At 35.7% G+C, this 14,308-nt stretch overlaps 1 protein-coding gene across 1 annotated transcript in view; it reads left to right on the forward strand.

The window, feature by feature from the left end:
* MTA3 (metastasis associated 1 family member 3) overlaps nt 1–14,308 on the forward strand; it is a gene marked incomplete at its 3' end in the record, with an annotated part of 128,224 nt that overhangs the window by 94,833 nt on the left and 19,083 nt on the right. Inside the window, exon 17 of the mRNA XM_082047911.1 lies at nt 7,812–7,843. Coding sequence (XP_081904037.1) covers nt 7,812–7,843 — 32 coding nt within the window. The remainder of the gene's footprint in view (nt 1–7,811; nt 7,844–14,308) is intronic.

Genomic DNA, 14,308 nt, shown 5'->3' on the forward strand with positions numbered 1-14,308 from the left:
GCTTATATTAAGTCTTGCTGTTTTCTTAATGTTATTTACATAGAAATGTCTGCATGTTCAGGTTTGGTTTTTTTTTTTTTTCAACAGTACTTCCTACAAATTTGTCATAAACAAGCCATATAAGTGTGTTAATTTAAGATATACAATAATTTACAGCATTCAAGTAAATGTCACTGAGACTTGTATAAATATATGTTTAGACTGGCATATTTAAAGTCAGTCGTACTGCCTTGGTGAGTTGAGTTCCATATTTTGACAGAATTTGTTATTAACAAAATAATAATTATTGTCTCAGAAATAAAGCAGCGTAATAAGGAGATGGCACTTCCTTATGCCTGTCCAGGGAAGTGGGGGAGGATTTTGAGAAACAACATTAATATTTGGTTTAATGCTTTTAAGAGCATGAACAAGAACATTATTATTTCTTAGGGAGTTGTTATGTTGGTTTGAGTCTTGATTTTGGCCAATGCACCACAAGTTCCCCTTTCATTTTTGCACAGATGAACAGTCTGTCATTTCTGAGTTCTGTTGCTCTTTATGATGAGGGAGCTCATTTATCTCTTCATAAATGGTGGGGTTTGTGCCCTGATATCTTGCTATTAACTGAGCCATTTGTCAGTCACTGGTGGCTGAGAGATGTAGTTGTCTGCATGAACCAATGGGTAAGGCAGAGACATAAATAAAATTGCACTGCTTATGCATTGTTTATTGCAACTGGACAGAGGGAAGATCTTGTAGTTGTTTGTGTCATTTGTTGCAGGAGGAAGACATTTTCTGAGTGATCTTAGAAAAGTGGTTTACTTTTTTATTTTCAAACAACAGTAAATCTTGCATTCTGTAGGAGGAATGAAAAATGCCAGAAAGTTTGGGTTTTTTTTCAGTCTGGAAAAAAGTTGCCGTGCTTTAGGGAGTTTTTGTGTAATATGCATGCTGGTGCTTTAGCTATTCTGAGATGCAGAATATCCATCGTTGCTGAAAATAAAGTCAACACAAGATATTTAACTGGTTCTCAGCAGTGAAGATAGTCTCTTTCAAAGCAGAAAACTCTTGTCTTCAGAAAATCATGGCATTGCAGAATGTTACGTGTATCCAGGTTATGACTGGAGTTGACGATGGGAAGATTTAGGTGTGCCTGTAAAGTGCTTTGTAGATTTTTTTTTTAACCTGATCTTTTAATTACAGTGTCTGAAATTATTCTGAGAAATTACATTCATCTACAAGCCACTTAACTGTGAGCAGCAGTACATCTAAGTAGTCAAGTTTCACGTCAGACTATTGTTTTGGCAGGGTGAGTAATGATAATTTTCCGTATAATATTTGGAAAGATCAGGTAAAGGTATTTTACATGAAAATAATCTCCTGTCAACTGGCAGGCATTGCCTTACTTTTACATGCATCATAACCAGAATATCCACAGGATGCCCAAGATATTAATGTCACTAATGAGCTACAGAAATCAGTCTGTGCCCGTTGATACCATTTCCATGACTTGTGGCCAGAAATGAGGCAACAGATTGTTCACATCTGGAGACTTCAGTCAACAGCCCTGACCCTCCTCTTCTCTTCCACTGCCCAGACCTTTACTGCTGTATTTCAGGCCGAGGTGTTCTTATGCCTTCAAGAGGATTCTTTCAACAGTCAGATTTCTGTAAGTGGCTGTATCTAAGGAGGAGACAGCTATTTTGGGGCCCGTTTTCCTAGGAACCTGAACATCTCTGGCACATCAAGATGAGAAAGTTGACATAAGCAACTGGCAAAGGGAGGAAGACCTCAAAAAATGTACCTTGTCTCATAGATGCTATTTTGGTCAACCCCTCTCTCTCTGGTTATGACTAATAGCATTGGCTATTGAGGAGATAAACAAGGATGAAAGCCTTGTATTTTGCTCCTGTTTTCCCCTGGGGAATTTGAAACTCCCCTTGGACAAACACATGAAAGTAAATGTAGCCTAACTGACAAGCAGGGAAGACAGGCGCCTTTCCTGCCCCAAATTTTTTTTGAAACAGAGAAAACAATTGTAATATGTGCTTCATGTAACCCTATATGAAAGTACATGTGAGTGAAGAAGTTTTCACTCTAGGATGGAATATCTCAGTAGAGGGAGTTGTTTTTTTCCTCAAAGATGTCTGATCATTGTTGTCACGACACTATTTTTCAGTAGAGATGGAAATGTTCTACTGTGGTAGCAGGCTAGCAGCATGAAACACATACCAGAAATCATCTGGCACTCCATTACTTTAAAAACTAAACCTTAAATTTTCTCTTACATATTAATAAACTGTAAACCTACCTAGATTGTTATAAAACTTGTTTTACATACTAGTGATTTCTAACCGAAAGAGGAGAGATGAGGCATGTTAAACAAGCTATGGGAATCCACTTTTACTGTTTGTTCCGTGCTGAAACACGAAGTATGATTAATATTGAATTGTTTATACCCGCTCCTTCCAAACGTGAGAAATAAAAGTTATGTATTGTTCCACAGTTTTTCCTCTGAAATTTACTTTGGGCATGCACATCCTTGGTATAGCCAGCAAATGTTTTGAAATACTTTGCTACAGATCTTTTACTGAAATGTGTGCACTGATGTCGATGGAAATGTGAGCATGGAAAGCAGATCTCTCTGGGAAAACTGATGTTGTGTTACTGTTATCTACTGGAGAAGCGAAGGACTATGAAAAGGGTGTTTATGACTCTTAGTTTTATCCCAATATGTATTACTCAGAGTATTTATTCATGTCATGATACAAAAAGCTTTATAGTAAGATCTTTGTCGTGCCTTTCTATATAAAGTTTTTAGCACCATTGACCCTCAAGGAATGAACCTAACAACTTTTTTACCTTTGATTTTTGCAACTTGCACAAGACTAGACAATTTCTTTTGTCTTTAGTAGCAAACTAGAATGCTCTAAAACTTGCATTTCTGTGGTCAGTATATCCACTTGTTTTTGCAAGACTACAAATGATGGTACTGGAGATGATGAACCAATGACAATCTCCAGAGCAACCAGATTATGTACCTGGAAAATTACACAATCCTTAATTACCCCAGGGTGTACCGCTGACATTGTCAATCATTTATAGAAATAAGTTACTGCGTCTCATGTTTGCATGTCTCAAACCATTTTTTTTTCTGTTTAAATTTTTGAGTCATAAACCAATGTTCTTCCTTCAGTTAGTTACAGTGAGTCGATGATTTCCCCCCTCCACAGTTTGGTCTTCATTCTTCCACCCACAGTAATGCAAGTGACATTGTGGCTTAACATGAAAAATAGTCAGCAAGGAAGAAAACATTGAAATCTGTGTTCTTTTTGTCCAAAAAATAGAAGAAAAATGTTTTTGCCCAGTATTTCTTAAAGTAGAGAAAATTATTTATTATCCTTTAATGATCAATGTGTGGTCATAATTTGCCTGCATTGAATTCACATTACAATTATCTGCCAAGTATTTGAAGTTCTTTGATTAAAAGTAAAAGAACGGCTTTCCATGCTGTCTGAAGTCTTCTGAAACTACAGAGTGTTTTTTCAGTGGATAAAGGTAAGCAATGTGACTTTTGTGTGATGAATTTGGTTACATGAGAACCTAGGAGGAGCAAAACCATTTCTGCAAACACATTTCCTTGAATTTCCTCTGAGAAGCAACTCTTCCTAAACATGAGCACAGCATATCACTGTGTTGTGGGCTTTTAAAATATAGAAAATGGTTGCTTTTCTTTTCCAAAAGTAAAAAAAAAAAAAAAAAAATCCATTCAATTGTAGTTCTCACACCTATTGCATCTTCTGAAATGTGAGTTATTTCCAAGGGTAGAAGTACCCTAGAAAATGAATAGGGGCTTTGTACTTTTTTTCCTTTCTTTCAAAAATGTATCTTTGGACTTAAAAGGCTGCTTTGCATACATTTTTTTCAGGAAAAAAAACACAAAGCTAGAATTGCAATCATACTTTGATGCACCACTTTGAGTGTGCCAGACATCACTTCTGCTTTGTTGTACGAAGGAAACAAATGCTTATGAAAATATTATAGCATTTTATCTTTGTATTCACCAGTGTAACGCATGCTTCTGATAAATCTGATAACAGCAGGGGTTAGAATGAGAGAGATGTGTGGGATTTCATATGGAGGAAAGGGCACTTCATGCTGAATGGCCCTATTTTTGCTGCTGAATCAGTGTATCTTTTTTTTTAGATACAGGTAATACATAGACATGAAGTTGCAGCAGCACTGGCTTTTCTAATTAGCAGAATAAATCAGCTCTTAAAACAGCAAACAATAAGAACAACACTATAATTAAGTTAGCATTTAAAACACAATACCAGAGCCTAATTCCTGAAATCACTACTTTCCCCTGGTAATATTTTAAAGAATTAAAGTTACAGAAAGAGAATCCTGTCTGTTGGGTAACAGGATTAGCAGCGTATTACCTCATGAATTACGTGTTCTGGATTTGGGATCTGGATTTGATACTTGAAGTGCTTCTGTGTGTGATTACTGTCAAGTAGGTTGATTATTTTTTGGAAGCTGTGATTGCAGAGCAATAGTTCTTAATTTTAGTATGTAATGCAATAGGGGAAGCACCTTCAGAAACTGCTTAGGCAGTATAACTGGAAAGATGTTGCGTCTGGGAAAAATGCTTCATGCTCATTTTGTACTATTTTGTGCTTTTTGCTCTTTTCATCTGTATGTTGTTTCTGCAGTGTTTCACATTTCTGTTTTGGAAGATTAAGGGTCTTCCTCAAATCAAGTCAAACTCAGTATGATTATAAGATAGATATATATTTTATATATATATATATATGTGTATATAATTTTTTTTAATGATACTTTTGAAGTAACATCTAATGTCACTAGTCCTAGTGCTACAAACTGTATATATATATATTCATAACCCAAGTGGAAAAGAAATAATGATAGTCTTCCTTTCCCAGCTTATTTCATAAGGTGCTCCATCCTGAGTGAAAAGGTTCTTTATAGTCTTACGCACCATGATAAGCTGAGAGTGTTACTAGCATTAAACCTCTGCTACTGACTGTCTGACTTTATTTTCCACGTGTCTAAATGACATTATCTTGAAGCATATTTATTCTGGAAGGTTTAGAAAACAACACCTTTCACCCACTGGTATTGCTGGTGGCTCCATTAATATAAAAGAGAAAGGTGAATATCAGATAACTAAATTTCCAGTCAGCAGTCTGATTAAATAATAGTATGTATAAACACAACACATGAACAGCTGGAAAAGGACTGGAGTGTTATTAAGGATGTGGTTTCTGTCCTAACTTGAAGAACCCTGAAGGTAAAAAAGAAATTAATATGTTGCTTGGGGATAATATGTAAACTCGAAATAATTCTGTAGTTGGCACCATGCTTTAGCAGTGGACTTTTTCTGATTTAACCTTAAATCGTTTTACAGTGGGAAATTTTATAGTCTTCTAGTGCCCATAAACAGGGAGAAACACTTGATTGGTCAGTATGTTTGATAAAGCAACTTTTAATGTGACAAAATTTCTTTTTACGACCTGCTCATTTCTTTTTGAATTCAAAAAAACATGTTGTAGAAAGAGCATACAAGCATCCTAGGCTGCCATTGGTCTATCAATTTCTTCACAATAATAAATTTCTACACATCTTGGCAGTACTGAAGTTGCATTTACTTTGATTTACTTGCATCACATCACATCACCAAGACCTGTTGTTAGTGGTGTTGTCTGACCAATTCTGTCTAAAGTGGAGTAATCTGCATCACTGGTGCTTCATCAGCTGTAAAGGGAGAATCAGTCTGTATCCTGGAGTTTCCTTTCTACTGAAGAAGTGAAGGTTATTGCCGTGCACAAAATCATTTGCCTGCAAGAACTCATTTATAAACCAAGTGTCCACTGGTGCCCGTTTCACTGAAATTCGAGCCTGATTATTTAAATCTAGGTCATTCTAAAACTGAAAATTCAAAGGTTTGACGTTTGTGGTTTACCTAAGCTCTGTTGACCTCAAGCTGCTGCTGGAGGTTTCATGGGTGTGTGGATCTTTTGTAAAACACACCCTTTTGAATGCTGTGTGACTGCCTTTGTAATTGGAAACACACCTTTCTTCCTTAGTTGCCTTAATTAAAAGCAAAGTTTTCCACAGAATTGGCTGTTGTGTGTTCATGCATAAACATTGGTCAGAATCCTGCCAATTCAGGGTGTAATTATTTTCTGGAAGAAATCAGTGTCTCCTCAGTTCTAAAACCTGAATATTTGGGTATCAGAGTATGTAAGAGTTTAAATTGAGTAACAATGACTCTTTAATTAGCAGCCTCTGCTAGATCCTAGAATCTTTTGGCTATGTCTACTTATTAAACTGTTCTTTCTTCAGCTTTTTATTTATGGATATACTTGGCTCTTTCTAAAAGGTGTTTAACAACTTAGATGATATTTCAATATCTGCAGCAATAAAAATTAAGAAAAAGATATGCAAAAAACAGAGAATGTTTTTATTGAATGATATAACACAGGGATATTACTCTACAAATATAACACCTTTCTTCGCTTCTTTGCTTGGCTTTATTAATAGGTTATCAATATGGTAATATTTTAGACTTTACAGCTGTTGGCATTGCATTAAGAATGTCTGTAAAGTGTTCTTCAAAAATATGTTGTTTAACAACCTCCAGGTACATTTGATGGTTTCTCAGTTCTCTTTAGGGAGATACTCTCTTTTTCATTTGTCTGTGGAACCTAGAGGGTGACTTTGGGGCAATCGTGGCTGAGCAAAGTGGTGACTCTACCTCCATGAATGCAGTCTCTGTGTTTTCTCAGGAACAGTCTGGTCCTAAAACATTATTTCACTGGGATGTCAAAAAAATAAACATACTTGTAATAACAAAAATAACTTCACTGTGAAGATAAAAATTGATCAGATTATAGAGTTCTTCACTCTGCTGTGATCTTTTCTTACTTCGTAACAGTGCCAAATATACTCAGGTATTGGGCAACAGTAGACTGTCACAGTATTTAATTTTTATACTATCAGTTTAAAACTTACCTGAAGGACTGGTGACCCAAATATATTTTTATATAAGGTAATTTTTTGTGTGGAAAAAAGAGAAGAAAAGGCAGCTGGGAGAAGAGCCCGCAACTAAAATATTGGTGGCTTTAGGTAGGTTTTCACATTATAGAACATTTATCAATTGGAAATTATTGATACCTGTATTGATATATTTTTAATTAGATTTGATTAAGGATGAAGACTTCTATAAATGTTCTTTAAATACAACTGTGAGTGAGGTTGACTGATACCTGATTTATCATATAGAAGAGAATAATTAAGATTTCAGGTTGTTATGCTTCTCAATATACTCTGTCAATTTCAAACTGAGAATCCATCTCAAAATTTCTCAGAAGAAGGATTGTCTAATTTTATAAAGCTTTTTCAAATGGGAATAGTAATGGAATTATGCTGATACTATTCGTATTTTTTTCTGTAGAGCTAATCCTCCATGTTAAATGATGCCATATGTTAAAAGCAAAATGAAAAAAAAAAAGACTTCTTGAAACATGAATTATGAATTAGTTCCATTTTTATATTTTCTTGCAGAAGAGGATAACTAAGCAAAGGGAATGAGTGCAGTTAACAGCATACTATAGCGTGCCATATATTTTCAAGACTAGGGATGCTTCTCATGCTCATTTCCTGAGAAATCTTTCCCATCTCTGCATTTCTGATACATTTGTTGTGGTACCTGAACAGCAGCATCTTAACCAGGCTGAGCATCAGAAAATAGGGCTTTTATGGATAAATGCAATACTCTAATACACTGTGGTTCTTTTGTTTTCCAGAATCATCCAGCCATACAACAAGAACAATAATGGTAAGTACGGAAGAGATTATAGGTCTTGATCTATCTATAGATATGATTTTTTTGCTTTGAAAATGAAGTTTAAGAAGTACAAGCGCTGTCAGTTTGAATAGGTGAAAAATCCAGTTACAATTCTGTGTGTTATATGTTTAAGTGATTTTTGATTATTTCGAATCAGTGCTGAAAAAATCTCAAGCATTGTATGTGAATCACGTGTGCCAAACCACATTTAAAGTTCAAAACAATAGCTGAGTAATTTCTTGCATCGCGTTCCTGTGTGGTTGGTTTGTGACTTTACCTTGAAAGTTCAGGTTCCAGAAACAGAGAAATGTTTAAATGAACAGATACATCTCTGAAAATGAGATTAAAAAGTTTTATGTATAAAAATGTCATGGACTTAATGTCCATCTTTGTTTTTTATAGCATGAGAAATTTTATAAGTCTCTTTCTGTTCTCTTAATAAAAGTTGGACAAGGACTGAAAAAAATTCACATAGATAAAATGTTTCTCTGACTGGGAATGATTCATGACTATCCTGTAGATATTTGGAGGAAAGGCTATTCACTTTTGGAAGACGAGCAATTCTTGAGGCAAGTTTTGAGATGTTAGAATAGAACCCGCCAAAAAATGATGTGAGCTTGTTATTTTTCATTCCTACAGGTTTCAGGCTGTCCCTTCAAGTTTATTATCTCTTCCGTATGTAGAGCATTTGTGTAAATTCCCACACAGATAATTGATTCCACAGGGGACAAAGGGTAAACTTAGTTCATTGCCTTTGACATAGATTGTCATTAATAGTCCAGTGCAAATGAAAAATAAAGATGGATTACAGATCACAACATTTCAAAATAGTAGAGATATGTCTGGCAAAAGTGATGTTTTCTGCTGGATGTGATATAATCCTTCTTTGTCATGAATTTGGTTTACATAGACCTATTTCAAAATAAGATGCTTAGAGTTATTTGACTGTATTCCTCTGCTATAAAATTTTGGAAAGAATTGAAAATTTTTTCAGTGTTTCTTTCCAATTCTGCATGGGTGTCAGGAAATGAACTCGAGATTAATGTTGAAGTTGGTGAAAAATTACCCTTCATTTCCCTTTATGTTTTTTCCTATTAATTTTACTCTGAAGATAAGACATTTTTTTCAGTCTCTCTTTTCCATTAATATATCAGAACGCCTCTAAAAACTGACCCAAAGAAATGGGGATTTTACCTCTATAAATTTATCCTCACACCAAAACATGGCCAAACTGTAAGCAAAGGTTTTAAATCACTTGAGTTCTCGATGTTCCTGTGTTGTGAACCTCTGCAGACCTCTCTGCTGACAACTCAGGCTGCTCAGACTGATGTTCTGCAGTCAAAGGAATGTGCAGTAATTGTCCATTGCACTTAAATAAAGTACAATTAAAAACAAGTTTTCTGTTCAGACAGTGTGAAAAGGTTATAGCAATATTCACTGCAATTAAACATAACTGAATGTGCCATGGAAAATTTCTTACCCTCCGATGAGTAGGCAGAATATGTCAATCAAACCAGAAAATATACTATTCAGTGCATTAGGAACAGTGTGAGATTATCTATTCAATACAGACATAGTAAAGCAATACTGCTGAGATCAGTTTTTCAATGACTACTGCAATAAATAATTACTCTGAAATAAAGTCCCCTTTATCTGGCTGATTATGGTTAATATTCTAACAGATAAAAAGTTAAAGTATCTTCAGTCAATCAGGATGTGAGAGATATAGCACTAAATCTATATACTGCCTCAGATCTTGTAGTGTAAAAAAGCTTTTGTCTTACCAAGGCAAAGTATTTGAAGTTGCATTTGTAGGTCGTGAAATAACATAAGGCATTAAATATAATCCTGTCTCCAAAGATTCAGATTTATGTTAAAATCAAAACCAATGAGGAATATAGTGTACTTTCCTAAGGAAAAAAGTGCTGCAGTTTGAGAACATTACAAGAATTCTTCTTTGGTATTTAAATACAATGGTGCTTCCCAATTTTTTGTTTCGGATATCTATTCATAAAACCAAAAAACTAGAAAATGTTTTAAGGGTCTCTGTGAGGGAAGGGCAAGGGACGGGATCCTCTGTGTGTTAACCACAAAATACATTTCCTCTTGTTCTGTGGATAGATGCCTAGATTAGTCATTCATTACCAATTTACTCATTTAGAGAAATAAATATTTGCCTCAAAATGCTACTTTTAAAAACATGGTTTATTTAGACATTGTATAGCTTTTGTGTGACTTCCATGAAACACAGAACCTATGAACATTGTAGTATTTTAGCCAAGATGCTTTGGAAAGTCAACTATTGGGATTTTGTTGGTTTGGGGGTTGGTTTTTTTGTTTGTGTGTTTTTTTTTGTTTTGTTTTGTTTGTTTGTTTGTTTTTGTGTGTGTATGTGTGCATGTGTGTTGTGTGGGGTTTTTTTCCTTGCACAGAAAGGTCAGTGGCTTGGATTTTCAGTATTCGATCTATTCTATGTGTTTTGTAAAAGGTTTAATAGCAAATCAGGAGGTTCAAAAGTAATACTTGTGTTTTCTATTTGGTTTAGTTCTTGTCTATGATGTATTGTTTTAATTTTTTTTTTTTCTAATAGCCTTCAGGTTTCTTAAATGAAATTCTATACCCAAAATGAGTGTGTGCCTGCATGCGAATATCCACATTGGTGACTGCATGCTTTGTGGAGACTCTGTTTTGTAATTTTTGCATTCATTTCAAATCTCTATGAAGAAGTAAACTAAACCAGTCCCAAGCCTTGATGCTTATTAGAGATATAATGCTAATGCCTTTACAAATAAAAACACATCAGGTATGGCAGAACAGAATCAATACCCAATTTAACTTAACTAGTTCTACACTTGTTTTACACCATTTCCTGTATAATTCGGTCAAGGCAAAATATATTGAAACAATGAATATGGATTATTACCAACCCTCTGTGTATGTCTGATTTCTTCTAGTGATTTCTCCTCCCTCTACCCCATGTAGTAGCTTGCTTTGCTTGGCTTGATTTATTTTAAGATGCAACAAAAATTTTAAAAATACTAATTTAGGGCAGCAGGGATTTTTTTGTTTTTGAAAGGATGGGCAAAACATAAGAGATCATAAATTCAAGTCCACTTAGGAATTTATGATAATCCAGTTAAACATTCTTTCAGTCGCAGTATAAACATTCATCATGAACTTTTACACTTGCAATGCCTTTTGGTGTTACGTATTTATTTCAAAGCTGGATGGCTTTTCAGAATCTTCAGTGGCTCTCAGTGAATAAATGTTTGGCCACTTATATGCCAGTAAAAGTTGAGAAACTTATAGACAGGAACCTCAACTGTGATTTGAGATCAGAGTCCCACTTCTGAATTTGAACAAGATTGCTCTCTTGAATTTACAACATGCATCTTAATGTCCTTGTGCTGGAAGTTCCTCGGGGAGTTAGGGAGGATAGGAGATTTACCCTCCATAATAATGATGCACTTTAAGGTGTTTGTGGGGTATCTTTATAGGTGTCTTTGGAGAAGTACCCAAACTTTGTTGGGTTGGTAGCTGCTGCTATGGGACATATCACATGCCTAGTGATGCTACACAGCTAATTCCTCTGTTGCCCAAATACAGCACAGCCTTAAGTCTAGTGCACCTTATATTGAAAGACCTGGATTTACTTACAGTTAAGCAACTAATTGAATTAGTAACCCTGTGCTGCTGCTTCCAGAAGATTTGAGAGAGAGAAACACATTCTTATGTAGTTTCTCCATGAAAGGGACTATTGCATTGATTGAACATTGGAGGTGTCTCAGTTGTCCACTGGGAAAGGAGTGTGTGTGCAGATGGGAAATCCATGCCCCTGCCAGGTAAGTTTTGATGAGCAGCACTTGCAAACAGCTCTCAAAAACTGAGCTGTGTACCAGCCTGTGAGAGCAGTACCTGAGGATGGTGTCCCAAGATGAGTGTTTTACCAGGGGACAGGTGAACCTATGAAGGCATTATGACAAATGGTCTTCGCATAAACTCCTCCTTGTTGAAGACCTTGCAGAGATTGCCTTTGGTCTCAGAGATCTCTGAGGGTGTGTTCAAGTTGTGGCATAGAGACCTCCTGCTTGACAGGTGAAACTCTTCCCAGAGCTAACTCTGTGCTGACTTAAATATTTGTGTTCTTTGTTGGATGTAACATTCCCCAAACCAGAGCTCCCTTAGCCTGGCGAGGTGTTTCTTTCAGGTTCACTCCAATATAGGTTTTCTCATTATGTCTTTTGGGCGTGGAACAATTTTGTCCTAGAGATACGAGAGATCTCAGTGAATACCCAGGTGGAGATGAGGAGAAACTTGGGGAGGGAGTCACTCAGCGCAGAGGAGGATTTGTCAACACAGAGTTAGCAAACCCTGGGTAGAGCTCCTGCTGCTCAGGTGCTGTTCTGTGATCTCCTGCTGGTGTGTGGACTCTTAATACCAGTGGTTTCATTGCAGAATCACAGCACAGCGTATTAGTGATGCACACAGTCAAAATCAAAATGCCAGCTGCTAATGGCACACGGCAGCGTTGCGATGGAATTATTGGAGCTTTCTGTATGAAGGGCTTCTGTGGTAGTACAGGTAGTATTCCTGGGGCTTTCATAACCTTTCTAGCATAGCTATGTGCTAGAGGGGGAAAATTTAAAATAATAATAATGATTAAACAAAAATAGTTAAGTCGTATTATGTCCGAATGTTCGTTTTGCTCTTGGTGTTGATATTAGTATTACAGTGTCATTGAATGCACATATTCATACACAGTGGTAAATATATTTTTTGAGAGGAAATAATGAGCTGATTTTCTACTCAAGAACTTCAATTGTTTTGATTAACTAGAAATTAAAGATAATGCAGTCCCTAGCACAGACTGGAGAACAATGATCTTATTTTCTCTTGTCCTGAAGTGAAATGTAATTAATATTTTCAAATAGCTTGAAAGGGCAGGAGGAGAAGGGAAATAAAAGAGAAAATTCTAAGTGATATGATGCAACAGAAATGAAATTATATTGTAACCGTTGCACTGTTTTCTCTAATGTTATCTCTTGCCTTGAATAAGAGGTAGAGTCTAATAAAAGTAGACAAAGCAGAAGTTCATAACTAGTAACAAAATCTGTCTCTGCCAGGGGAAGAAAGTATTATGAAAAAAACACATACTTTTTCCATTAGGCTTAACTGTTCTTCGGAGTTTATGCCATAGGAAATACACTTTTTGTACCTTATACGTTTCCTGAACATTTTTTGCTTATGCATGGTGCAATGAATAAAGGAAACACACAGTGGTGTATTAGAAAGCAGCTTGGGAAAATATATAAACCATTGTATTTGATAATTTAAACCCAATTCTGACTGGAGAAGCATAGTAAAAAATTGCTCTTCAAGTCCTTGAATGTTCCTCTGTAATGTATGGTACTGGCAATTGGCAGGTAAAAATAAGTAGTGTAAAACCTGATGTAATGCAGTGTTTTCCTCACATGAATTCTTACTTTTTGAGCACTATCCACTTTGTACACTGAGATCATCAGTAAAATACCTTTATGAATTTCTAATTTTATCCAAACTGTGTATTTTATTCTGAATTAATTCTAAATAACAACTGAATTACTTCTAGTAGCATATCCTTTAGTTACTCCTCCCCACCAAAGCCAATACAAAGAAAATATGTGAAAACCAAACTGCATTCTAGACAGAAAATGAAATAATGGAAAAAAAGAGGCAAATATTTAGGGGGACTACCAAGACAGATTTACAGCCCTATGTGTAACAACTGAATTCTCCATAAACCTTGTTTGTCTCTAAGGCATAGGAAAATAGTTTAGCTCTGAGAAAGCTATATGTGATTCACTCAAATTTGATGTCTTGTTGCTCATGTTTGGTTTTGTTACATCAGATCTAAGGAATCGTACAGGAGATTGTTCAGTTATTTGCACTAAAGTAATGAATGCTGGAATTTTTTGTCAAATGCATTGAATTTGTCTTACTGGAGGGAGCAAATGATGTGGATTGGTGTGTGTTGAAAGTTGTGGCCTAATGTGAATGTAATACATTTGAATACGAGTGCAAGAATTATGCAGAAGAAATTAGGCCCTTGTTTTGTTTTGGTTTTGGCTGCTAGGTTTTTATGACATGATTTAAGAGATAATTTTGCATTCTGTTCAACTAATCTTTGTGGATGTTACCAGCCCCCTCCTTACTTGGTGACTGTGGAACTAGTCCCCTGATTAGAGGGTACTCCTGTGAACGTGCTGCGTTGTGCACATTTTAGGAATACTGCAAAAATGCTGTCAGTAATGTGGATTACTGGTATTATTTCACCAATAAAATAGTACGTCTTCCTAAGAAGATGTTGATTCCATGTCAGAGAAAGTAAGCAAGCTTTCATCTTTGCATAGTATCTTCCAACATGTGTGTTTTAATTAAATAGGGTTATTAGTTAGTCCTGCGGATAATCAGTTATGT

Source organism: Streptopelia decaocto (assembly GCF_964273445.1).
Source record: "Streptopelia decaocto genome assembly, chromosome: 3".
NCBI lineage: Eukaryota > Metazoa > Chordata > Aves > Columbiformes > Columbidae > Streptopelia > Streptopelia decaocto.